Source organism: Aspergillus oryzae, chromosome 8, assembly GCF_000184455.2.
Source record: "Aspergillus oryzae RIB40 DNA, chromosome 8".
Taxonomy (NCBI): domain Eukaryota; kingdom Fungi; phylum Ascomycota; class Eurotiomycetes; order Eurotiales; family Aspergillaceae; genus Aspergillus; species Aspergillus oryzae.
Window position 1 is genome coordinate 31593 of NC_036442.1, and position 26145 is coordinate 57737.

A 26145-nucleotide genomic window follows, 5' to 3' on the forward strand; every position below is an offset into this window, starting at 1 on the left:
ATTCCTCATCTCCAATCTCATGCGGGACCGCCAGTGCGTCCAGGGTTGAGGCGAAGATCTGCAGATTTTCCGCCCCGACTTTTAAACCTCCTTTCCCGGTCAGAATCCGAAATCTGACCGGGAATTTACTCTTAAATTGTACTATGATTACCGCTTTACCCAGAAAGATAGACATGGCGCAGTTATTATTAGCCAGTGTCGCGAACTGGAGAACGACCGAGGCTAGCCTGATAGGCGAGAAGCGCGGTTCGTAGTAAAATAGTGCTGCGGATTAATGGCCTGTCCCACCAGTATATTCAAGTACGACTTATTACGCAGAGGTATCTTTTTAGGTACCTATACAGGTTGGTTTAAACAAGAAGAGTCTGTATCTCACGTAATGACCCCTCCGTCTAGTGCCTGCTCCAACTGGGGGCTAATGCAGGCATTTCCGAAATCGTCAGCAGGGTAAAATTAATCCCGCTTGGCACTGGACTGATACGATGCGGGCCTTCGAAGTAAGAAGCGGGGAAATCCGTATGCCTTGCCGCGTCACTAAGGAAGACGTAGAAGATACACGTATGAAGCGCACCAGGTATGTACTTTGCTATCCCGAGAACGAAACGGATGAATGCACATGTGCATACGGGCCCCCGGCGAAAGACATGCAGCGAGACAGGGGCGCAATCGCTGTATCTCCAATGATTGGAGACGAATAGCAAAGTTGAAGTGACTACACCGACGAAAGGTTTGCCAACGATTGAATAGTACTAGACAGGATACTGCCTCAATCAAGTCATTGCAACCCAAAACATCCATGCTAACTAGTTCGACGCGCAGGAGAATCGAGCGGTCATCATTCTTTTAATTCTCAAGGTCAGAAAGAGCGTGTGTCCGACGAGAGCAACAGCACCGAAGGTAGGTTACTATTGGTGAATTTAAATTATTAAGAGATACACTAAGAAAACACATTGCCAGTTCACGGGCTGAGTTAAATAGCACGCAGAAAAGGCTCGATACACACCACAGACACAAATACATTGATAACATTCCACGTACAAAATGACCGCTTCTGGAGTATTAGGGCTGGGCGAATAATGGTGACCGCAGCAGCGCCTAAACGTGCAATGACCCGCCCGCCCGGCTGTGAACCATTAGCAATGAGCATAGCATACTGCCCACTACAGCTGGATGAGTGCATGCACTTCCCAGAAGAATATCGTCTGTCACAGTTCAAAAGCGTAACAGGCCACATTATGAATTCAGCGTGAAGAATTCCGGCAAGATCTGCGGAATAGCAACTTTGATAGCTTTGGTATCTAGCTCAATCAAGGAGGACCCCAAGAATAGACAGGCAATCAGAATCACGAGTCGCCATCCTGCGGGGTCATTTCGCGCGGGGATTAGTTAGGGCTGTCCATATCGGAGACACCGCTAGCCGATGTGAATCGAATCATAAGAATGACTGCAATAACAAGGATTATGACCTGCTTTTTTGTTGCTCTTTAATACACTCTGACATGGCCCTCTGGGTTTCCACGTCTACAATGGTACCCAGTCCCTGCAGATCCCATTCAAGAGGGCTATATTGCGGGTCCCAGGGGGGAAAAGTCCGAGCGGGGCTGTACATATACAATTACACAATCTTACAGACATATTAGGGGTTAAAAAATAATTTGCCTCATGGGCACTCATATAGCCGCAATAAGATTGAAGCATTCGGAGAGCAGTGGGCAAGAGGACAACTAACTACCTTTCACCCTTTCAACAATTGATTATCTTCATCGTTGAACATGGCAAACTTCCATGTGCCTGTACGGGCCTTTTCCGTTCGAATTGCCTCGCGCTCATTGTGCCGCCGGCCATTAGGGCAAATCCAGGCCCGCTTCTCATCGCAAAGTGCCGCGACAGGCAGCATTACACAATTACTGGATAGAGTCCACAACACTACCAAGGTTTACCTTGACTTTGTAAAGTCCCTGAACCTCCCGGAGCCATCTTACCAGTATGGTGATGGACTTGATCCCCGCCAACCACTCCCTCAGGAAGTAGCAGATGCCAGGGAGTCCGCCATTGAGGCGACATACGAGCTCCATCACTTACTCCTGGGTCCACTTGGGCTTCTGTTTAGCTGCCCTGGCGAGGTTAGCTCCCTTCACCAACCTTGGCAACACTTGTTTTCCCCCGTCTGAACTTTGTACAAGCAATTGTTTCTCCTTAGCCTCCAGTACATCTACCGCTATAAGATCGCCCCACAAGTCCCTGTCGAGGGCACGATCACCTTCGAAGAGCTCGCGCAAGCAACGAATCTGAACATTAAGGATCTCACTCGCTTTCTTCGCGTGGCCATCAGTCGCCATGTCTTCGATGAGCCCGAAAAAGGCATTATCGGTCACACCGCAGCCTCCAGACTCCTGATCAACAATCCTATGGTAGAGGCCTGGCTTCTTAACATTGCTGAGGAATACTGGCCCGCGTTCACACGAACAGTCGACGCGACAGAGAAGTGGCCCGGTTCAGAAGAGCCCAATGAAACGGTAAGAAACTACTATCTCAGTTCCTCCACCAGAACACATGATTTTGACCCCATTCACTATAACAGGGTTACTCTCTTGCCTTCAACACAAATAAGAATCCCTTCGATGAGATTTCCAACGACCCCCGTCGACAAGCACAATTCATAACCGCCATGCGCTTCTCCCACCTCCACCCATCCTACCACCTATCTCACCTCCTCGATAACTACGACTTCGGCACCGGTGAATGCACAATCGTTGACATCGGCGGCTCTCATGGCGAGGTTAGCACAGAGATTGCCTCCCGGTACCCCCAGATCCGCTGTATCGTCCAGGACCTTCCAGAGACGATCGCGGACTGGACTACACGCGTGCCCACGTCCCTGCAGGATCGAGTAACCTGTATGGCGCATGACTTCCTGACCCCTCAGCCTGTCCACGGAGCGGACGTTTACCTTCTGCGCTGGATTCTGCATGATTGGTCAGACAAATATTGCGTGAGAATTCTCAGAAATTTGGTCCCGGCATTGAAGAAGGGGGCTAGGGTGGTTGTTAATGATATTTGTATTCCCGAACCGGGGGAGCTGGGGCCTAAGGCGGACCGGGACTTGAGGTATGTGTTTGACCTTTTTGTAATCTGTTTCGTGTGTGTTAGTGAGTGTCTTGCTGACAATTCTCAGGTTCATGGACATCGCTATGAAAGCGTTCAACAACGCTCGAGAAAGAGATGTGGAGACGTGGGGGGAGCTGTTCAAGGAGGCGGATGAGCGGTTCCGGTTTTTGGGCGTTACTGTGCCTGCTGGGGCGAGGATGGCCATCATTGAGGCTGACTGGATGGGTCCATAAGTGAGAATCAGGTACTTACTGAAGACGGCATTGCATGGTTCGAATAGAGAGTGCTAGGATAGCAAGTTTTCCTTGGGCAAACCTAAGCGAATTGTAGAGGTATATATCTTTTACATATGCACACACGATATACAATAGACACAGATGCTTAGGTCAGACATTCATCCTACCGTGAGTGTTACAGATCCTGTCTGCTAATGATTGTAAAATTTTAGGGGAAATACTAGATTGAGATACATCTGCATTGTGGTTCAACAAGTTGCCTCTGCGGTGCTGCTGGTTCCCTCAGTTGTTCGGAAGTAACCGCTCGCTGGAGACATCACGGTAAGAAACCCTCTCCCTGTAGAAACCCTACTTGCCTTTTGTGAATTGTCTACTTCCTTCCAGCAAAACCAGCAACAATCATGAGCAACACCGAATCTCTGATGGAGGCTGAAAAAGACGCCTGCATCTGCCTTTCGACTCTTTTCCTCGACTGCGTAATGTCGTCAGATGACATAGCCCTTATGGCACAATCGCTGCATCGTCTCGGCATCATTATTAGGGTGATCAGCTCGATCATATTCTCTGCTATGAGGTATTCCCGATTCTTTACCCAAATTTGCTCAACCCTGCAGGCACCTGGGACTATTTCGATGAAGCTGATCTCATCACCCGCATTAATGGTCTCCGGACTCAGCCGAAAGTACTGCAGATGTTGGGCAGCAACATGGCCTGGATGACATTAGCTGGATCTGTTCTTACTTCATGGGCACCGGCGAAAGAGATACTCCGCCAATTAGACCAGGCACATCTTCGCAACCCTCCTTTGCCTTGGTAGAATTCTTCTTTTCTCTAAAATCCTAATAACAAGCCCGTTTCTTTACCTACTTTCATACAAAACGCTGACACCGTGGAACAGTGATACTACCTTGACAAACGCGGAGACGTGATGTGAATCTGGTGTGGACAGTGGTAAGGGTGGTTATGACTGTCCTTGTCAAGACGGCCAGTGGTCATCACGATGCGAATGGTTGCTCGTACAGCAGCCATGTTCGACTTCCATCTTGTTGTGTTCAACGATGACTCGCCTCCCAAATCGAGAGGGAGGATTGCCTGGATGTACCTGGATGTACACCGGTATCGCTGAAGCATCTCTTACCTGTATATTGTCCATTTGCTATATTTGCAGAGAACTTATGTCAGTGTTACTCGCGGTTTCCTACCAGCACATGGATCTGATATTATCTGATTATTGCGGTTAATTGCCTAGGCTACTGTTTCTTAACAATAATATCTTTCTATTTTGGTCTTCCAATATTCCCGAAAGTGATTTTTACCAGTACAAGGAGGTCATTTGATGTGTCCAGCTTTTGTTCAATAGAGTGGTAGAGCTTTTCTAATGTAGAGATCTTGGTCCATGTACTGGCGTATCTGGTATATATTATCTCTATAGCTTTAGGCGCTTGGTCTCCTTGGCTTCTAAGCACAACTTGTCACGCAGCTTCGTGATCAGCGCATAGAATCGAGAGGTCTCCGCCTGCCTGGCTTGGCTCTCCTGGTGCAGGTGCTGGGTTGTATTCTCACTTTTCGCGAAGGCTTCTAGAATCGCTCACAGAATAGCGTTGTCCGGTGGTGGTGCGACATGTCCCTTTGTCAGACTCACTAGAGGCGCCAGTTTAGCAAGTTTATTTTCTGGCATCTCTCGAGTCGGCCGGCTGCCTTCTCCGCTTGCGCCTGATAGTACGATGCTGGTGCTCTGCTAGGTCCATTTGAGGTTCGCAGTGGTTTAGACCCGCCGACATTTCAAATGTACCCGCTCTGCATCCTTCATCCGTAGAAGCAGCTGCAGATCAACATCTCTCGTAGTAGCCAGCACCCTCTCGCGCGTCTGCTGGAACGTCTCTCCCGCGTTCGCGACGGGACTGATCCGGTGATGCCGGAAAAGACTGGCGATGACCGCGACAAACTCCACCTGCGAGAATTTATTCCCGGGGCAGTTCTGTGGCCCATCCGACCAGGGGAAGTACGTGCACCGCACCGGAGTGATGAGTTGTTCATCTTCGATCGAAATCGCCCTGACCAACTTGGTGGGCGTGATCCATCGTGATGGTTTCCATTCCAGCGGATCCTCCCAGTGCTGAGGATCGATGTGCATTGTGAGAAGGCTAGGATTGATTCCTACCTTTGGTGGGATCATGATCGTTCTATCGCCGACTTTCAGTGGTTGGGCCTGGTCGTTGGTCCATTTGGGTAAGGAAGGGATCGGGGGGTAGAGACGGAGGGTTTCCAGCTATCAAGAATCAAGATGAGTGTTTGAACGATATGCGATTGGGGAAAAATGGACATACCATGACAGCGCGGCAGCGATTGAGCTTGGGGAAAAGGTCAGCATATTGACCCTTGGTGTTTGTCAACAACAGGAGCTCCTCTGCAACCCAGTCTTGCACCTCGGGGTACGCGGCCAAAAGAAGTAGTCCGAAACTTAGCGTATTGGCCGTTGTATCATGTCCCGCAAAGTTGATCACGAATATGTTGCCAAAGATCTCGTCGGTAGTCAGTCCTTTTGACCGTGCGTCCTCCTGCTTGAGATTCATGGCGCGCACAAAGGACGTCATCAGACCCCCCGAGCCAGCTTTGCCCTCGTTCAAGGCCTGTACCTCCTCGTCCAGCATACGCACCATGTGCTGCTTAAAGTCCGTCGCGGCTTTGGCCAATTGTTGCCACGATTCCGGAGCAAACGAAAGAGAGAGGAGTCGCCGCGGCATAATCATCAGCAAGATGGCATTATCGAGCACGGTCTGCAAGGCATCACGATAGCTTACAGAGTCACTTTGCTCCCGGTGACTGTTGCCATTACCACTGCGAAAAGGATACGATTTTCGAAATCCTATAGCAGCGAGGACATTCAACGATAGTGTACGGGTATCCTTCGCGACGCTGGAGATCTTATCGAGGTCTGGAGAGGCCCAGATGTCAATCATCTGGCGGGTCTGCTCCACACTTTCATCCCATACAAAGGACATCACACTCTCGTTGAAAGGAGTAGCAAGCACCTTTCGATGACGTGGCCAGTCGGTTGTATTTGCCGTGGAGATACATGGTCCATAGACTTCGAGCACCGCTACAATGCAGTATAATGATTAGGCACCGGGGTTATAGGTACGCAATGGTCGGTAGCAGACATACTATACTGTTCCACGGGGCGAATAAAATCCGTCCGTCGTTGGAAGATGTCATGGATTGCTTCTGAGTCGGCGACATTGATGTAAATTTCCTTGGGAGTGACCAGCGCCCAGATCGGACCGTAGCGGCGATGCGACTCGCCTCGGTCGGCAAAGTACCAGCCGCGCCGAGAGTAGCGACCAAAATTACCCCAGTTGATAGGAAGTCGATCGAGCCAGGGCCAGAGATGGGGCTCGAGAATGACCCAAAGTAGGTTCTGGGGGTCGATACACAGCCGCACCAGAGGAATTTTCATAGCACACGCGCGGCGGTAGTTGATCTCCATCGCTACCAAGCTCCAGGCCACGTAGGCCAGGGCCAGAGTTTCGAGCAGCAGTAGAAGCATGGTGATGGGTGGGTACGGAGTAGGAATCAATGGAAAGTGAAATACGAAGAAAGTGGAATTGACGCGGACGAAAGGAAATGGTGCAGCTGAGGTTACATTAGCCTGTTGGTCTTTGTTTGTCGGTTTCCGCGGTTATGCCCGCCTTGCCCTAATTTCTTACACCCTCATCCATAGGCCAAGGGGGCAGGGATCAATAAAGGTGCCGTGGATCTGCAGTCTTACCAATAGAAAATGATACCTGGTTATAGCTCGCGGTGAGGCCATCTAAGACTGGGACTTGATCATAACAAACACCGTTTCTGACATGCAAAACAGCCCCGAAACAGTCCACAACTCGCCTATTATAGCATCAGAAGTAGCCTTATGTCTTGGCTTCATAACCCCTCATATGCAACTGTGGGATGATGTCTGTTTGCTGCTTCATGACTCCGCCTCTCTTGGCGCTTATCTCCTCTCTGAGCCACTGCCTAATTGGAAGGTTATGCAGAAATTATTGAATACCTGGTTTACTCTGCCTTGGAGCCCTATTTCAAAAGGAAGCCTCGAGCAACGACGCTTCACCATGACCCTTTCGAATACCACTCCACTTCGTACTTGCTTGTTTGTAGGTCACCTAGAGTGAGAAACAAAAAATGTTGGATGACCTAGTGAGCAGCATCTCCTCGCCCGACGCGCAAGACATAGCGACGGGAGAGCGGACCAAGTTCCATCGCGTCCTTTATCTACTGCTTTTAGTACTCTTCGCGTGGAGACTGTGGGCATTCACTATCTCCCCGCGGCTCTATCGTGACCGATTAGAGTACCTCCCATACTGGATTCCATGTAGGTTTCCGATATCTCGCTTCCTGCGAGTCACCATGGCTAATGCTACTAGATCTCGGTGTGTTATAAGGGCCATCTCCAATGGGACGCAGCCGCAGCACTGACTGGAGGTGCAAACTCCACTACTTTATAGGTCATGCCGTACCTTTCTTTAGAAATTCTAGTGCCCTTTTTGCTAGGGCCAAGAAAGAGTTCCGCCACAAACTATGTGCCCTACGTATAGCCGGGCAGGATATGGTGATGGTCACAACGGCTGCACAGATTGCCGCTATTGACAAAGACAGCCCGACATTTGCTTTCGAGCCATTCGTAGATCTCGTCTATGATGAGATCGCCACTGTCTCGCGCGAGAGCAAGCCGCTTTTGTGGAGGACCCCGGCGGAAGGTTATAAATCGCTCTTTCCAAGCGCCAAACAAATGACCGCCGCGCATACAGGAATCCATCTACTACATAAACAGCTCACGCAGCCAGATGCAATGCACCGATTTATGACCAACTCCCTAGTCCATGTGAACAACACACTGCAGTGGGACTCGTTCTACAACACCAGTGTCCTCGCTGCAACAGCAGATGTGAAGGTGGTTTCGCTAGAATGCTTGTGCCGTGATGTGATTATCGACGCCCAGCTAACATCATTTTTTGGCCCTCGCATACTAGAGATAGAGCCCGATATTCGATCGTTCCTTAAAGCATGGGATTCCATTAGCTGGAAGGTCTCATACAGACTCCCGTCCTTTCTAGCCAAGCACGCAACGCAGCTCCGGGACCATCTGATTGAGGTTCTTGTGAAATACTACGCCTTTCCCGCCGAGGAGCGGCCCGGCTCTGTCTCATTCGTTAACGATGTCTATGATGACTATAAGCAAGCCGGGATTCCCGATAGAGACATCGCAGGTATCGTTTTTACGATCCTGTGGGGGTAAGTCAGAGGCTTTCCATGCTATCTCTTCATGGACCCAGGCTGAGGATCGACTGAAACGTGCCAGACTCAATTCCAATGTCAACGCTATATCATACTGGATGATTGCCCATTTGATGAACAACCCCACAGTGGTGAACGAGATCCGAGAGGAGATCGCGCCCATGATGCGGGCCCTCGACTCCAGCCCTACGATTGATGGAACTATACTGGCAGATGTCTCCAAAGACCCACTACTCAACAGCTGTCCCATCATGAATTCAACGTTCAATGAGACCTTACGCTTCACCGCTACGGGTAGTAGCTTTCGTGAAACCACCCGAGATACGACCATGGACGGTCGCCGCATTCCCAAAGGTACCAAGAATATAATCCCACAGCGGACTCAAATGATGCATAGTGCGGCCTTTGGACCGGATCCTGAAACTTTTGACTGCTACCGATTTTATCGGAACAAGTCGCTCCTGCGGAAGGTGGAGTTTCGCGGGTTTGGCGGCGGCACCACATTGTGCAGCGGGAGAGTTGTGGGAAGGCATCAGGTGCTCGCCTATCTGGCACTTCTCTTTTGGAGATACGATTTGGAGGTAATTGGACCGGATCAAGAAGTGTTGGGTGTGCGAGGGAAAGGCTTCCCAAGGCTTGATGAAGCTAAGCCAAGTCTCGGACCAGGAAAGCCAATAGATGGAGACGATCAGATCCTTAGGCTGACTCGCCGTAACGTGTAGGAATACTGAAGATACAACAAATATATAAGCATATGGTTTAGGGGTCCTTGTATTCAAGTCGAATGGACTTCTCTCTCTTTCTCTCGGCTCATCTCCCTACGATTGTGTACATCGCTATGGATACAGACATATTCCTAACCTAACCTACTTCGACCAGGAGAGGCAAAAGCAAAGCATTATTCGATGGAGCAGCGCTCGTCAGGATGGCGTTGCTCGGTGAGGTTGCAATCTAGGAAGAGTCACCAGTGAGATCAATACAGGCGAAACTCATGGTCGTGGTGGTCGAAGAAGTCAATGCATATACAGCCTGCGATAGATCCCAGTCCATGCTCACATATGGCCAGCAGATCCGACCATCGGGCATTGTCACCATGTCGCCGGCGACAAAGGTATCCATGCTTTTCAACGGACTGCCGACCCGTTTTCCAGTGGAATCTACCTGCTGGAAGAATGTGCCAGCGAACTGTCCGCGGCATCCCATGGCCACAAAGTCGCAAATTGGATCCGAGATCTCCTCCCACGTCACCAGTGCACTGTTGTTTCCGAACGTCGCGGCATGCGCATTCGAACAGTCGTTTGCGCCCTCGGTCAGCCAATTGATCTGCTTATCGCCATCTTCGGCACCGACCTCTGAAGTCGCCTGCTCTCCAACAATGGTGTATTTATCGGAGAACAGGGAGATGGCTACGTTACGATTGTTGGTGCGATTCAGGGCATGCGTGTAGCCACTTCCCATCCACGTATTTTCGGTGAGATCCATTGCACCGCGGGAAACCCAGGCGAAGATATACCGAGTGCTTTCCGCAAAGCGAGCGAGAGCACTATAACTGCCGGACATGCCCCCCATGGGCTCCCCCGAGGCTCCGTTGGTGGTATTCTCATTGGAGATTTTCACGCCGTCATTTGACATACCCAGTGTTTTACTATTCAGCCAAATAGCTCCCTGGTCTTCTGCGCAGATACTCGCAAACGGAGGTTCATCGGCCGACTCGAAAGCGATGCCAGTATTATGGCTACAGCCCCAGGAGCTGCTGGCCCCTGTGATTGTGACAAGTGTTCCATTATCTGCAACGTATTGAATACTGTCACCATAGTGTCCGGCTGCGTCGCCAGAGTAATCGGTGACGACAAAGTAGGCGCCGTATAGACCCGCTTGCTCCGAGTAGACCAGATCGCCATTGAGATCAGGCGACGCGGAGAGACCGTCAGCCTCGTGGACACCAGGTCCACCCAGCCACGTCTTCCACGTTTGTTTCCCATCTGTGTATCGATATAGGACTGGGACCGGTGTATCGCTGGGTGGTGCGTTTGTCGTTCCAGATGGCATGGCCTCGTTCGTCAGGAGGGCGAAACCATCATTATGGGCGACAAGTCCGCCCGCTGCTCTGCATCGTAAGCACCCACATGGTGATCCATTGTAGACTATTCACAAACCTTCCTTGCCACCGGAAACCGTAACCGACGTCCCGGTCGATTGAAACGTGTCTACATCCACTTGCTGCACATGAATGTCTGTTTCGCTCGCGTCAAGGTAGGCAACGTAAGCTGATTTTCCATCGGGAGAAACCGAAAATGGAGTTCGTCGATGGTGAGGATATCCAGTCCAGTAAGCCTCTTTGATGGGGTTAAAAGAATTTTCGAGTGCCAGCGCCTTAGGGTATTTGTGCAAGTTGGATTCAGTCAAGTCCGCCGTGACGCCCAGCGCCACAGAGAGGAAAGAAAGAGCGACAATCCCTCTCATGGTGAGTGAGTGGATGACAATGCCTTGGTGTACGCCAGTATATCTGTCGCAGAGGGATCACAGTAATATATAGAAATCCGCAGTACATCAAGCCATGGCAGCTGGTATGATAGCTTCTTGTCATCCTTCAGGGGAGTTCCCGAGTTTCTAATTCTGAAACATGCAATACCTTCCACCAATACGCACAACAGGATTAGGCCCTACGAAGCTCGATATCCCGAATGCCAATTACCGCCCACTGAAAGCTTTCCACCGGTGGATATGATGTTTCACTCTCATCACCGCACGGAGCAAACCCCTTCCTAACTACCAGATATCACCGCCAAACAGCAATCCCTGAGACAGTGCTAACTGTCGCAGTGTGTCAAGCTTACAGGTTTAATCAGTCCGAGCAGACGGTTCGATAGACTACTACTGAAGGGGTAGAGGGAGTCTGCCAGGAGAACTCGATACCCGCTGCCAAGATCTTGTTTCGAGCAGAAAGAGGGTGGAGCCACAGGATCTCATGACAGTGCGATCTATCATACATGCGAAGGCCCGAATAGCATCTATAATACGGGGGCAGATATGAAGTTTCATTGACTGACTGGCCAAGTTCGTCCTGCTCTGAAAGGCTGACGGCGAACCGGAATAGCAGGGTAAACGTTGCGCAACCAGACATTTGCCCATCTAGATCGATCATTCTGAGTGTTTCATGGGATCGTAAGTGAAATCTTGGTCAAAATCGTTCCAGTGACTTTTCCGGGAATGCAGACCATTGTTTGACGCTTCGGGGGTGGTGAAACAGTGGTCAGAAGGAAAAGCTCCTTAATTTCAGTAAAAGCCGAAGATCCACCGAGGGGAACACAGACTACCGTGACCACGCCGTGGGTTTGGAATAATATTATATGCCCTCCAGTATTACTGCCGGTTTAAGAGTTTCTCCTGCATTCAGACTAGTCTTGAATCCACCTTGCGGTCTAGAACCAAGGGCAATTCGAGATTTTAAGATGGAACTGGAACTCGACGGTCCGTACTCTATAAGTGGATGAAGACAGCAGATGGTGAGACAGTACTATGCCGGAAGAATGGTGACAAGTGAAGACTTATCTTCGGGCAGTCCTAAGAAATGCTTCAGACAGTATTTGACGGCTTAGCGCTAAGGTATAACCGATTATAACGCTTTTCTTCTTAGCAGAAGCCATCACTCTTGAGAGGAAAACGTTGAGAGTTACGAATGACAGGGGGTCATCTTACATTCACCCATTGCTCTTTAAAATTGCCAACCACACACTCGGCGATGCTGACAGGTGTGAAGTAGTATGTCATCTTACTGCCTTATCTAGCAGACTACCTAACTTTGGCTTATCTTATTCACAACATCATAACAAGTTCAACTAGTAACCTAGTACGTACAACATCCGTACAAGATTCATATCCACATGTCTCGCGAAAGGACCAGTGCGACCTTCCCTAAATATGACTAGTAATCGACAGCGCATCCTGCAGCTTTCGCCAGGAATAGCTGCCGCGCCGTGCAGCGGTCTCTGGTTGAAACGCAGGCTCCCGCATTCTCCGATCAAAGATTTCCAAAGACACCCAGCCATTGAACCCTTTATCTGCAATCCAGGACCTTGCGACTTCTGGTATTGGCATGTATCCACCCATCTCGGCCTCCAGGGGGAATGGTCGAGCGTGGCGTGACCAAGTAAACTGTGGCGCCTCGCCTTCGAGATACCACGGGTGGGACATTGAAAAGGGAGGATCGAACCGCTCCCCGTCTGAGAGCTGCACATAGAAGATCTTGTCTAGAGGGCAATGATCTTGGAAATCACATAGTGATTCTCGCAGATTCTGGTCCGCGTTGGGCAGCTTACCCGATGGATCGAACGGACTGGCCCACAGTCTCGTGAGCTCATGGAAGGTATCTAAACAAAGTCCAAAGTTCGGTCGATCCACACGTTGGATAATGTGTAGAGCACTTTGCCATGTCGAGCAATGTGTGGACCATGACATTGGCTCATAGGCAATAGCGATAATCGGCTGTTGGGCACGGGCAAGATCCGCCAGCTGTTGCAACTCCATTACGATCACCGCCTCCTCCCCGGTGCAGTCACTGCTATACTGAGCCGGCACTTGTAGATATGCTGCCTTCAGTATTTTCGCAATATCGATCCACTTCGCAGCAAGTTGGAGCCTTTCCTCGACAGGCGAGTTGTGCCCTTCGAAGTTCTCAAATGGAGCCAGGGACACAACCTCGATCCCGTGCGTTTCACATATCTTTTGAATCTCTGATGCTGCCTCCGATAAGGAAAGACTCTTCTCTCGCGCGTAGACTTCAATGTCGGAGAACACGATCTCAATGCCCGCAAAACCATGAGAAGCAGCGACCTCAACTTTGTGGTCTAAGAGGTGGGAAGGGTGCTGGCCTAATGACAAGCTGCTGATTGCTAATTTATTGCCTAGCATCTTTCGTTTTGGACCGGGTACTGCAGCTTAGATTCGAGGGGAAGAAGAGAATATGATTCATGATGCTAGCATGGGAACTCCGCTGGTTTTAATGTTGTCTGGGCGGAAATCAATTTCCGCGACGGAACAAAGAAGGAAAACCGTCTATTTCCGTGATAACCAGTCACGAAGTCGAATAAGAATAGAATATATGTTCGACCTACACTATCTCACAAGCCTCTCCTCATACTGGAGGTAGAAGCGGACCTCTTGTACTAAATTCGCCAGAAATGGCCTCATCAGAGCCAACAGACGGAAAGACAAGAACATGCCGCTATAGGGAAATTGCCTAGGGCCCACAGAAGAAGGCGTCTGTTTCAATTGTATTACGAATTTATAATGGGAGGTTTAACTAGGACTTGATGTCGGCCGAGCTGTGGAGGATGACTTTGATAAACCCTAACAGCAAAGTAACAAATATTACTATGGACTGATCACGTACTTTCACCAGAGAGGAGTAACATTCAGCCCTTTGCACCAGCTCTAACTTGAAAACTCCCAGTAACCTTCTAATGAGCCAGCGTGAGCCGCCCACACTCGAACACTCGGATCACTCTCTCGCAGAGCAGAAATTTTGCGGATAGTCTCTCGAGCGGCTTCTGGATCAACATGGATACATCCGCTTGGAGCGATAAGAATATCACCAAAAGGAGCCTCTGGATAGTGGACGAAGTGATGAGGGTGGAAGCAGTCACCCGCAAGAAAAATCCATCTGGGTTCTCCATCCCTGCTACGAGTTCTGAAAAGAGCGCTAATATTTCCAGCAAGATGGCCAGGTGAATCGACCAGGAAAAAGCTTCCGTCCCCAAAAAAGTCCAAAGCCTTTTCGAATATTCCAAACTTTCCCCCTTTAACCTTCTGGGGGAGGGAGGAGCATGCTGTCGAGGCCGGGAGCTCTTTGATGGGTAGCTCGGAGCGCTTGGGGTCCCAAATTTTCTCATCATACTCGCTCTTCTTGTTGTCGGACCAGTAGCCATCTTCCTTCATGATGGCTAATGTTCCCGTGCCGCAGAGGAATGTTGCATTTGGCGTGGTGTCGAATGACAATTTCTGCATAGAATACGATTGTTCCGAATGTAGGCACCACACCAGAGATTTGAGATTATCTCTCAGGCGATTACCATAGCTATTTAATATCTCACCTGCGACTGGTTGGCGGGTTTTCACCGGAGTGGTCTATGAGTCTCCACGAAGGTTCGAACAAGACTCGTATTTCGGATAGATCTTCCAGGACTCAAGTTGCAAGCTTGTTAGTATACCACCTTTGAAAACCACTGCATTACCATGGGCTTTCGACGTGATAGAATGGATATATGGGTGACGCTATGTATGATTGATGATCGAACACAGCCTGACTAGCTTTGGGTATCTACTTTTCCTCCAGATGCAACATCCTCCCTCTTAAACCCTTCCGTTCCCAGTATACGGTTGTTGATCAATACTGGTTTGGCCGCTTAGAAGTCCTCACATCAGTCCATTTGATCAGGCCGGAATAAAAGGATGCAGAACGTACCGGTCAATACAAAAAACACTCGTGCCGGTGCGTCCGAGTAGTTTGTCCATCCGTGTATGGTTCCCCTCTGGACGCAGACGTCCCCGGGCTTCATGTCAATGCGCTCGTCCCCGTCAAGGTGGCTATCGAGGATTCCCAAGGATTAGCAATGATACTCGGCCCCAATGAGAAACGAACCATGTAATTTCTCCTGCATGCAAGATGCCAAAATCGAGAGATTCGGTTCGATGAAACATCTGTGATCAGTGTTAACACTTCTCCGTGTGCACCAATTGTAGGGCCTACCGTTTTTGTACGTGGTGGAAAGTCCACCACACGCAAGACAACCCCTTTTTGGTTGGCTAGGTCCGGTGTACGGGTCCTGGTTGGGTCAATCCATTGGTCATTCACTTCAGGAAACTGATGCGTCTCGTAGAGAACGGCGAAGTTGCAGTTGATTCTGGTTGGCTCGCAGGGAATCAAACTGTCGGCTACGACAATGGCTTTTCCATCATTGTCATGGCCTGTGACAATACGTCGCGGGTGTGGGAAAAGGTTCTCCATACTAACAGGACTAGTTCCTCATGTAAGGCTGGAAAGCGAAAAGAAAGTATTCTTCGGAATATAGATATCGAATAGAATACATTGTGAGACCACAATCGAAAGGTTGGTTTATATAATACATAACGTTTATAATCCCGAAGGTCGGGGGACCGACGTTCGGATTCGGAGTATTCCATATTCTCCGAATGGAAAGTCGTTCGGGCTCAACTTCGCCACCAAAAGATCAGCAAGCCAGTTTACTGCCAAAGGCAATCGGGTGTTGATGTCTAACTGATGGCGAGCCTTGTCAAAGTTTCCTGAAGTTCGTGCTGTCGGGCCGATCCCACGCATGCTGCCTTTGAGTATGATGGCCTGGGACCAGTGCTGGGACAACAATTGACGTGCAAATCTCATCTACCGGGATTTTGTGAAGACATTTTTCTTTGATCCATCCTTGATACGCAAAAATATTCTCTTGGGGCATATTTAACATATTGACCAGCGGTTTCAGCGGGTCCATCAAACATACTTAATTAAACATCCTCCAGCCTTGCTGAAACAGAGCTAAGGGTTCGAATCCCGAGGGTCCTTCAAGATATGCGTCTCCAATAGACAAGCTATACCACGAATCGTCTAGGGGCACACCAGGCGGCTCCATCAGTAATTCTTCAGGATCGACTGAGTCGGCTTCCCCGACACCAGAGCAATTTTGTGTAAGAGCGAGAGAGCTCCGTGAGTCACCACGAGGATTGTTTGCCTGGTAAATCGAATGGTTCATGGTCTCCAAATGCTGTGCTAGTGTAGGGGGGCCAGGGCTTTCCTGAGCCACATCGACAAGGTGTGTAGCTTCGTTGAGAGCCTGCATACGATCTATTCCATACATTCTGTTTCGCTCGGTACTCGGCTCTTGTGATTTGAAAGGATGCAGTTGTCGGTCTAGCGCAGAAGAAAGTTGTTCTGGCTTGATTTCCAGCGCAAATGTCAGCGCGAACTAGATTTTCTATTGAGTAGGATCAACTCACCAGATGACCCAAAGTTCTCCAATGACGGCACAGGACGTTCAGGAGACGTAAAATCGCCCGCACGGCACGTAATCTACGACTTTCAGTAATAGTTGCATGCGATATTTTGTCCTGGAAGGGAGTCTCTGTGGTCAACAGGACTATTCCTGCTATAAAGGCCCCGTAGCCCACGAGCGGAGGCAGGACTGTGATATCGCCACTTCCATACAGGAAAGGATTCAGTATCTTTTCATGCAGTCCTGCATGACGTATAACTTTTTCGGCGCTCCGTTTCACATTTTCCACATCCATCTCTGGCCCTGTCGAAGCACCTGAGAACAAGGGGACAAGCATTGAGTGCAGAATAATTTGACATTGATGGAAAAGAGATTCAGCAAGTAGCTTCATAGGGTGTGACTCAGACTCTATATCGTTGACGGTCATCGGATCCGTGACAGAACTTGCACTATTGAAAATTGACGTTGCTAAGTCCGAGAGACTGAAGACAGACTTGATGTTAAGAGAGGGAGAAGAAGCATTCCAATCGTTAACCAGAAGTTGAACCTTTGCCCTGGTATATCCAAAACATCAGAAGGAGAGCTAAGGGTAAATTGCACACAAGAGTTTCATACCAGACTCCCATTATTTTCACCAGAAATGCCGCTGCAGATGTGGAATGGTGCCTCATGTTAAGTTCAAGTGGCCTCGGCTCCCAATCCTGATTCATCTTTTCCCTCAAGATTATTTCCTGGCCTGCTCCGCAATCTTGAATGTACGCCGGAAGTGGGACCATGGCCACTTCTTTCCAGGCGGCTCTTATGCAAGATTCCGGCTCCATGCTGACGCAGGTGGAGATCCAGCAAGCCCAAAAGCACCGACGATTGAGCTCGGATTCTAACGATAAATCCAAATCGTTGCAGCCATCATTTAGCCTTCGATTGTATCCAAGGAGGTGGCATGAACGATAGGCGAGAGCTATAAATCCCACAATGGAGGTTTGCAATCAGCAAGACTGGAATCAAAATACCCCATTCGATGGAAAGGGGCTTACAAAGACAGAGACTGCAAGACTGAAAATTGCCAATGCCAAACCAATACAGCTGCAGACATTCAAGTGCTTGGGTGGTCACCAGGGAAGGCTGTTCGATCGCGGATGACGAGGCTTCCCGCACAGCAGACTTGGCCCATGCAAGACCACAAGAGCCATAACGTTGTAGCACGTCCAACTCAGAAGCCTCCAAGGACGTCGCATTTTCGTGCTGACGGTCGGGATCAAGGAAACTGTAATCATTCATTGGCGAAGAACTTTGACTTTATGGAACGACATACAGCGTAGCTAGCGCAAACATGGCCTTCACAAGAATATTAGGAAGATCTCCTTTAAGATATCCGTGGAAAACTACATGTTTCTGAAACAATAAAGATGCATTATAGATCCGTGAAAAGTATATCTCAAGTAAAGCCAGGCCAAGGGCGCGAGGCGGCAAGGGTGGGTCATCTGAGTAGGGAGATATACCATGACGAGTTGGCCTCGTTCGCCCTCTGGCTTCACTGGATCGAGGTGTTGGATGAATCAACTCACGGCCGTTCGCGATATAGGGAGTCCGAGTCCCGGTGTGCCTTTCAGGAAATGCTGGGGCTGCTCTACTAGAACTGGCAGCTCGCTCGCCCTCTCGTGAGCCCTCGCCTGGGGAGAGCACCGCACCGTCAGGACGTACTGACTGGTGAACGATGCGGTCTGACAGGTTTAGATCTGGGACACACCTGGTGGATTCACCGGTGAGGTTGACGATGTCCGTTTGTGGCTGCGGAAGGTCCAGGCAACTCTGGTCAACTGCTGTGCGTGTTTCCCGGCAGTTACGCTGCGGCTTCCGACCCCGGCGTTTGGCAGGAAGTGGGTATACACAGATCGCCCGGAGCCTCCGGCAGCGACTGCACGAGGGGCGTTCACGACTGCATTTAAGCTGCTGGACTATTTAGCATGAGTAGCAGAGCCAGAGCAGATTGCGTCACTTTTTGGTTACGACATCTCTGACATGCGACAATACAGCGCTGTATAGCATCACTCAATGGGCGCGGTTCATTTATGGAAACCTGGCAATGCTCTTCTCTTTGCGGAGTATCCATAGATTCGAGGTTGTACTTCGTCTGAATGGACCGAAACGGCTCTCAGCAAGAGAAGGTAGACGACTACTACCGCCTACCGCCTACCTAAATTAAATATTTCCGAACCCAGAGCGGTGAGTTTATGCCATCCAAAAGATGGGCTTTGCCTCGGACGAAAGAGACACAAATCGGATATATTTCAGAGATGAATATAGCTAGTATACTGATACAAACATTCCTTGTTGACAGGGTACCATCTCCAAATGTGACTTCACGGCTGACTATCAGTTTTACAAAGACGGCAATAATTTTCCCCGACATTCACCAAAGCCGATACGCCTTGTACCATTATCACACCAGGCTTCCAGAACTATCTCATCTCCGTCTTCCAAATACCTAACTGTGGTGCCGTTAGGAAATTTAAGTGGTCGACTGCCACCCTTAGTTGCCTCGAAAAGGCATCCCAGTTCGCCTTCGTGCTATGGGGCAGGCCTTCGTCAGTTCTGAAACATGATAGACTCCACCGACGCTTTATATACACACCTGGCCAGATATTGTTCCTGTACCCATCAAGTCACCTGTCTCGATACCACAACCTGCGGATGCATGGTGCGCGAGCTGTTGATATGGGGTCCAGTAAAGATAGCGTAGGTTGCTCTCTGTAGTATTATACCTTTCCCCATTCCCTACAGACAATCATTAACAAACGGTAACAGAAAACGAATCATTAGCTTACTAATGAGCGACGCATTTAATCGTATATCAAATGTGGCAGTTGCGCGTTCTACATAACGCTGATGGTCGAATTCAGTAGCAGAATGGACATGTTCAGGCTCACAAGCAAAGGGTTTAAGTGCATCCAGTGTGATAATCCAGGGGGATATACTGGTTCCAAATCCTGAGAAGGTTCAATCTGTTAGGTGTGCTGTACATACTAAACGCGAGATACTCACGTATATGATTAGCTTATCTTACCTTTGGAGTGGAAAGGACCTAATGGAGTCATTTCAAACGCTTGAATATCTCGACTGGACCAATCATTCAAGAGAACAAACCCGAAGATATGATCCGGTGCATCGATCGCTTTGATAGTCTCTCCCATAGGGATGGGCTTCGAAACAAAGTATCCCATCTCCAGCTCAAAGTCCATCTGGACCGCTGGACCAAAGACTGGCTGACCGCTCTCATGGTCCCATCTAATACCTTTCGGCCGTCGCACAGGAGTGGAGGATGGCATGACGCTTGATGCTCTTCCATTGTAAACAGAGGGAGCATAAAAGAAGTTCCGCGCGACCTCGCCCCCAGTCAAAGGAGCACACTAGCTCTGTCAGTCATGTAATCAATCGTATGGTCTGGATCAAATCCGTGGCCATACATTCTGCGCGTGTTCCAGCGAGCAAAAGAAGTCCGAGTAGCCCCAAATCTTCATCGGAAGGTGCATATGAGCTTGGTCGAGTGGAATAAAACATTGTTTTGGTACACGTCCAGTTGATAAATCGTGAATGAGAATTTCTCTCACTCGGGACCTCGTTTTTGCGCTTAGAGCCGCAAATGCATTGAGCGAGGGCTGTAGATATGGATGAGCCTAGCCGATCTATTGACTTATGGGGCCACTGACTTGACTGAAAATATCGTAAAGGCTTTGGTTGGGCTCGAGGTCATCCTTATCCTTCCACAACAAGCATAGGTCAATCGCATGATGTCCAAGAGCCGTGGCACAGCGTGGTTTAGGGTCAGAGGTAGTTGAGATTACTCCAAACGGAATATTATGCAAAGTAAACGGTGAATCGGGGGGGATGGTGGGTTCGGAGGGCATCGTTAGAGATTCGGATATACTGATATATGAAGGAATCTCAGTCGCATAATCCGAAAAACGCAACTGCGTCGAGATGGTTAAATATCTATAAGTGGGGCATTATCGGAGCCCCAGCTCGCAATTACTGAACCCGGTCGGATTCGGAGGAAACCCGCTGGTCATATAGGATATCTCATTCTCATCGTGCTGGGGACCAGGGATTTGGGAGTGTCGTGGGCGACCAGCGTGGTGTTTCGATTCGGGCCGAATGGTAGACGGTGGTTGTGGGGCTGGGGGGAACTCAGCCAGACCCGAATATGTAATCTTAGAGATGATCGGTCTAGCCTGGATTCAAGAAGCAGCGACCTCAATTTTTTGGTCTAAGAGGTGAGAAGGGTGCTGGCCTATTGACAAGCTGCTCATCGCCAATTCATTGCCTAACATGTTCACCGCGGTTTAAATTCGGGGAGAGACGAGAATATGATCTATGACGCTAGCATAAGAACTTCGCTGGTTTAAATGTTGTTTAGACGGAAATTAATTTCCGCGACGGAAGAAAGGAGGAAGACCACCTATTTCTGTATCGAATCAAAACAGAAGATATGTTTGATCCCATTGCCGTTGACAAGAATAGCTGTGCTAAAACGAGTGATTGCTGATATCTTGCGCTGCAGTCCTATAGATCCCCCTCCATAATTTTCTTTTCCTGAGGGATATCTTACCGATATAGTCATGGAAGGGGACAGCTGTCGAAGCTATAAGTTGGTTTACGTTGGTCCACAGAAGGTGTCTGTTCCAATCATATTTCGGATTTATGATAAGTGGGTTTACTGGAACGACTTGATGTCGCCAAGCCGTGGAGGATTATCATCACTTTGTTAACCCTAACAACAAATTAATGATTATTGCTATAGGACTGATCACGAGTTTCAGGAATCTACGTCGCCAGTGCTGCGACTACACTCAATTTGTCTTGTTCCAGGAAATATGGTCCGGCGATAGTGTGCTGTATATTATGAATGCAGTCTGATATGTCGTGACGAGACAACTACTTTGGAACGTTGAAGGCTACACTTGGGCCAGCTCACACTTCAAATACATCTTCTAAATTACAAGGAGACACGACTTGCCTTTCTACTATCCCGAGTCCATGAAGTACCAGGGTAGTTCACTCCGGTGATCTCAAAATAAATATGGCAAGTATCAATACAACCCAAATAAGCAGACTTTTGTTCTGTAAGACTCTCCCTCTTCAGTCAACGAACAACATCCCATATAGCACCTCCATAGATTATAGTCCAGTTGCAACTCATAGCTGATGAGTAATCATAAGTAATACCACCTGACTATCGGTCACTTTTTCGTGCTTTTTTAACCATGTAGGTTCAGTGATGAATTTCCCATCTTCCCTCCCGCAGAAGTTGTCAAATGCCTACAAATTTTGACCACCAAGCCTATTAAATTACCATCAGAGTCCCCTCCAGAAGATTCAATATGGGGACGAACCTTATAGTCATGATTGATTAGATAATAAAGCCCTTCATGCATTGCTGTTGCGCATCCTGCAATCGAGAGCGGACAACTGAGACCGGGAACGATGGGATAGCACAGAGAGCCTGGAATTGCGGTCGCATGCGTTCACAGCACAGAAGAACCTTAGGGCGAGCTTTTTCACAAAGCGGAATCTTTGCTCTTCGGGATTCACACTGGGCCATGAGCTTAGGCCGTCGGGACTCGCAGCGAGCCTTTGAAAAAGGGTCCTTAGCTTTCTTTTTGCACCGATCAATTTCCCCTTTTGCATCGACCTTGCATTTTGCAATGTCGTCTTGGATTTTCTTCTTGCAGTTTGCGACCCCACTTTGCACACTCTTTTTACAGGAGTCAACGCCCGTGCCAAGCGCACGTCTGCATTCTTCAGGAGCTCGAGCCACAATGGTATCTGACAAGGGTAGATCCGTTGAGCTTGTGTCATCACGTTTTGACGCACTCGGGTCTTCAGGGGCTAGGGGTTGTCTCTCATCGAGAAGGGCTGCCTCATCTGAACTATCGGCAGCGTCGGTGGCACGAGTGTTGAGACTTCCACTACCATCCTCAAGGCTCCACATGTCATCCAAGACTAGGTCATTCCCCGGCTCATCCTCGCGTTCTGCAGTGACTTCATGATCGTCAGAACCATAGGACTTTGGAATGACCGCCGTGAAGACAGAGTTGCCAAAGAGGATGAGAAGGAATAGGAAGGAAAGATATCTAGTCATATTTGCGAGGAGAATGACTTGAACAAATGATATGGGGATAAAAGGTAGCTTTAATCACGAATGCACTTGTAGAGTAGATATCGAGATATAGTAGTAGAAATAGGTTGTTTGGCACATCTGGACCCGCTGAAAATCGGGCCTAGATTTCACTGGCATTGATCACCTGTATGCCCACGACCGGGGGAATCCTACAATGATCTTTCGTATGATGTATACCTTGAACAGCAAGGAGACTACTGCTAGCCCAAGCAGGTTGGGTCTACCATAAATTGGAGCTATTCAAGCTTAAAGATACCTGGAGGCTCTCTTGATAAGGTTAAAGAATGATACAAATGAAAGGTCGCGTGATATTTTACACATTCATGCACCGACTACACCTGATAGGCTCGGCAGACCTGTTCCACTCCTGAGTAAGTTCATGCCAATAACTGCCAAGAGGTGCCAAGAGGGTCAAGCACCGGTTAATGAATTGGCCCAAGGCCTGGATTCTCAGAGACTCAGCCAGACCCGAATATCTATTTTGCGTGCCAGTCTGGGAGTCTACTGAGGGAAACAAGAAAATTGAAACAGACTAGGCTAGAACAGACCCGCCCAAGGAAAGCAAGTGCAAACTGTAGTTTCGCCGCATTATACAGGGTGGAATTAGCACCCGCCCACATCGTGTTCTAACCCAATCTCATCCTCTTGCCTTTATTTAGACGCTGAGCATGCACCCCGGGATCGATTCACCTTGATAGTTGCTTCGTAGGATCGTATGACAAGATATATATAGACGGAGTTCGTATTGTCTGTCTATTGTTGGACCATCGGTGCTCCCTCCCGTTCCTCGGTGATCGATGCATTAGAGCCGGTATAGACTCAATGAAAGCTAATCTTGGGGATAAATCGGTCTAGCCTGGTCTGTTGAAGTTAGGCAATCAACAAAGCAATTTAGGATACGTAGCTGAAGGGAGTAAGCCTAGACCATGAGAACACTGCATGGATCGGAGAGGATTTCGGGGGAGTCGCTCATTCTTCCAGGGGTACCAATTTAGACCATTTACGAGTAGCCCACATCCACCTGAGCTCAGGCACCTGACTTGGGCTTTGATTCATTGCTAGGAATCGAATTTCGCTACTCAATTGTCGTTTGTGCAGGTGGAAACCGAGGCGAGGGACTACGAGCAACTCATCACAAGGTAGCAAACGCATTCATTTATAGATTTCCTAATCTTGCACAACCACATTCAAGATTCCAGTCGATACACATAGCGACAGATAATTTCCTGGGGTCACAAACAAGTCGTAAGTGAAAGAACTAGTGCAGAACCTGTCATCCGAAGTAACTAAAAGGCTAAGCTCATCACGGGTTTCGCCAAGAAGATTCGATGACTTCCGCCGCTGTTGTAATCTTGATATCGGGAAATTGAGCGTCCAGAGTACCATCGCGGGAAATAGTATATCCCCCAGTGCCAGATATATAGTGGAATAATGCGAAGATGTACTCCGTAGACCGTCCAGTGCTTTCGAGCCCAGTTTCCTCGAATTCAGGGAAAGATATGCGGCCGTTTCGAAGGTCTTCAAGGCTCTCATTTTTGACGGAAAATCGTTCACCTGTTACAAAGGTAAGTTAAAGGGTTTCCATCTAGCGTTTCCTGAGTATCGTACCTCGCGCTTCTTCGGCTAATCGAAGAATATCCTTGAAGGACGCAGTCTGACCGGCGATGAAACTCACAGGCGACCACTCCGATAGGTCCATGAGTCTTGCGACGAACCGTGCCATGTCTTGGGAAGTGATGAAATTGACCTTGGAAGCCCGATCACCCGGAAGAACGGCCCATTTCCCTTCCACGTTGACAGCGTTGACCCATGGCTTGAGATGGCTTCTCCAGTGTGGAAGACCATAATAGTCCAGGAATAGCCCGTTGACCACCCGTGTATATTCCAGACTCGATTCCTCCACGGCGTGAGACGCCGCCAAAGCCCACTTTGCGGTAGGTACCATGGGGATGTGCCTAGAGTTGCTGTCAGCTGCTCTCAATTCTTATTAACAAGAATGACAATCAACATACTCCTCTTTAAACAACATATCGTACCCACTCACTACAAAGCGCTTCGTCGACCCCGACATGTCTGCGGCACGGATCAGGTTTACCTGGGCCTCGCTAATGGCATCGGATTCCATGCCGAACGCACAGATGACAGTGTCAACATTTGCGGTCTCAAGAGCCTTTGCTGTAGCGCCAACGTTACTGTAGTCTACCGCTAAGTAGGTGAGCTCGTCGACTGGGTCGTGCGGCTGCTGTTGTGCTGAGCGTATCAGACTCTTGCAAACATACCCCGGCGACCGTAACCCATAGTATGCCGACTCACCTTGCGCGTGAGGATGAGAACCGTGTGCTTGCCATGCGCCACAAGGGCTTCCACGATGGTCTGGCCGACACTGCCAGTCCCCCCTGCGACTGCGATAATCCTCATGGTGTCGAAGCTTTGGAATGGAAGTACACAACGCGAAAGCCGGATTCCCGGGAAGGATTTCTTTATACGGCCCTTAACGTACAGGAGCAATGGCCAGCCGAGCAAGAGGACAATCCTCAAACCCCAGACGCATTGGCAATACCGGGCTTGGCAGAATAAGCACTAGTGCTGACAATCCTACGCTGTGACTCACTTGACTGCGTGGATTCGTCCATGGATCGGCAGGATGCGTCTGCGGACATTGATTTCGTGCAAGGCTATGTTCTGTGTATCTTTACCCAGCGCCGCATCTTGCCACTGCAGTCTCCAGACAGTTTACATGTAAAATAGCTGTGTATGCGCAAGTCCCGTGAGCAAGTGACACCTTGTTGGAAGATGTTCATGTTGTCACTAGAGCGCTTGTCAAGCATTGTATTTATTAGGTGAAACATCAAGATACCTAGCGATCGAAAACTACCGAGACACTGTTGTTGTCCGTGATCTCTTCCCTAACATGTAGATTGGATAACTAATCCGGATATTGAGCATGAATCACCTCTCTGCGAGCTATCCAAAGAGCCAATCTCCAGTGGCGACACCACTTCGTTTCGGTATGAGCTGGAAGTACAATACATCCCTTTCATTATGGGTATGAGCTGTGTCGAACTACTCATCACTGGCGCCCTCGCCACCCAGCCAAACCGGATTTCTTGGTTGTGCATCAGGGTATCACGCCGTCCACTAATTTACCGTGAATTCCGAGTCATAAACGCTGTGGTCTGGGGTGAGATCTCAGTGGACAAGGATCTGGAGATTCCACATCGTTGAAATGCCGATGGTTCGTGGAGTCAGGTTTGTTACTCTATGTATGGGTTGGTTGCCCCAGGCAGACATGCCGGTGTTTTGCACTGTTTGCACTGTTGGCTTGTTT

At 49.1% G+C, this 26145-nt stretch overlaps 10 protein-coding genes across 10 annotated transcripts; 3 read left to right on the forward strand and 7 right to left on the reverse strand.

The window, feature by feature from the left end:
- Positions 1-1772: 1772 nt before the first annotated feature.
- On the forward strand, positions 1773-2171 carry AO090103000497 (uncharacterized protein; the record flags this gene model as incomplete). The annotated part of the gene is made up of 1 exon (XM_001826993.3): positions 1773-2171. The coding sequence occupies one exon, from the start codon at positions 1773-1775 to the stop codon at positions 2169-2171; it is 399 nt and encodes a 132-aa protein (XP_001827045.3).
- Positions 2172-2668: 497 nt separating this feature from the next.
- Positions 2669-3539, forward strand: AO090103000496 (uncharacterized protein; the record flags this gene model as incomplete). Its single annotated transcript, XM_023233254.1, has 2 exons — positions 2669-3108; positions 3494-3539. 2 exons carry the CDS (start codon positions 2669-2671, stop codon positions 3537-3539), a joined length of 486 nt encoding a protein of 161 aa, XP_023093986.1.
- Positions 3540-5109: 1570 nt separating this feature from the next.
- On the reverse strand, positions 5110-6891 carry AO090103000495 (cytochrome P450; the record flags this gene model as incomplete). The annotated part of the gene is made up of 3 exons (XM_001826992.1): positions 5110-5613; positions 5672-6444; positions 6510-6891. The coding sequence occupies 3 exons, from the start codon at positions 6889-6891 to the stop codon at positions 5110-5112; spliced, it is 1659 nt and encodes a 552-aa protein (XP_001827044.1).
- A 903-nt stretch (positions 6892-7794) lies between these two features.
- Positions 7795-9358, forward strand: AO090103000494 (cytochrome P450; the record flags this gene model as incomplete). Its single annotated transcript, XM_023233256.1, has 3 exons — positions 7795-7823; positions 7869-8633; positions 8701-9358. 3 exons carry the CDS (start codon positions 7795-7797, stop codon positions 9356-9358), a joined length of 1452 nt encoding a protein of 483 aa, XP_023093985.1.
- Positions 9359-9587: 229 nt separating this feature from the next.
- AO090103000493 (uncharacterized protein) lies at positions 9588-11099 on the reverse strand (the record flags this gene model as incomplete). Its single annotated transcript, XM_023233257.1, has 2 exons — positions 9588-10618; positions 10793-11099. The coding sequence occupies 2 exons, from the start codon at positions 11097-11099 to the stop codon at positions 9588-9590; spliced, it is 1338 nt and encodes a 445-aa protein (XP_023093984.1).
- A 1452-nt stretch (positions 11100-12551) lies between these two features.
- Positions 12552-13547, reverse strand: AO090103000492 (sugar phosphate isomerase/epimerase family protein; the record flags this gene model as incomplete). The annotated part of the gene is made up of 1 exon (XM_001826989.1): positions 12552-13547. One exon carries the CDS (start codon positions 13545-13547, stop codon positions 12552-12554), a length of 996 nt encoding a protein of 331 aa, XP_001827041.1.
- A 522-nt stretch (positions 13548-14069) lies between these two features.
- On the reverse strand, positions 14070-14642 carry AO090103000491 (uncharacterized protein; the record flags this gene model as incomplete). Its single annotated transcript, XM_001826988.3, has 1 exon — positions 14070-14642. One exon carries the CDS (start codon positions 14640-14642, stop codon positions 14070-14072), a length of 573 nt encoding a protein of 190 aa, XP_001827040.3.
- Positions 14643-15055: 413 nt separating this feature from the next.
- On the reverse strand, positions 15056-15642 carry AO090103000490 (cupin domain-containing protein; the record flags this gene model as incomplete). The annotated part of the gene is made up of 3 exons (XM_001826987.3): positions 15056-15221; positions 15277-15335; positions 15385-15642. 3 exons carry the CDS (start codon positions 15640-15642, stop codon positions 15056-15058), a joined length of 483 nt encoding a protein of 160 aa, XP_001827039.3.
- Positions 15643-22046: 6404 nt separating this feature from the next.
- On the reverse strand, positions 22047-22778 carry AO090103000487 (uncharacterized protein; the record flags this gene model as incomplete). Its single annotated transcript, XM_001826986.1, has 1 exon — positions 22047-22778. The coding sequence occupies one exon, from the start codon at positions 22776-22778 to the stop codon at positions 22047-22049; it is 732 nt and encodes a 243-aa protein (XP_001827038.1).
- A 1342-nt stretch (positions 22779-24120) lies between these two features.
- On the reverse strand, positions 24121-25235 carry AO090103000486 (uncharacterized protein; the record flags this gene model as incomplete). Its single annotated transcript, XM_023233258.1, has 4 exons — positions 24121-24371; positions 24426-24772; positions 24830-24992; positions 25097-25235. 4 exons carry the CDS (start codon positions 25233-25235, stop codon positions 24121-24123), a joined length of 900 nt encoding a protein of 299 aa, XP_023093983.1.
- Between the last annotated feature and the right edge of the window lie 910 nt (positions 25236-26145).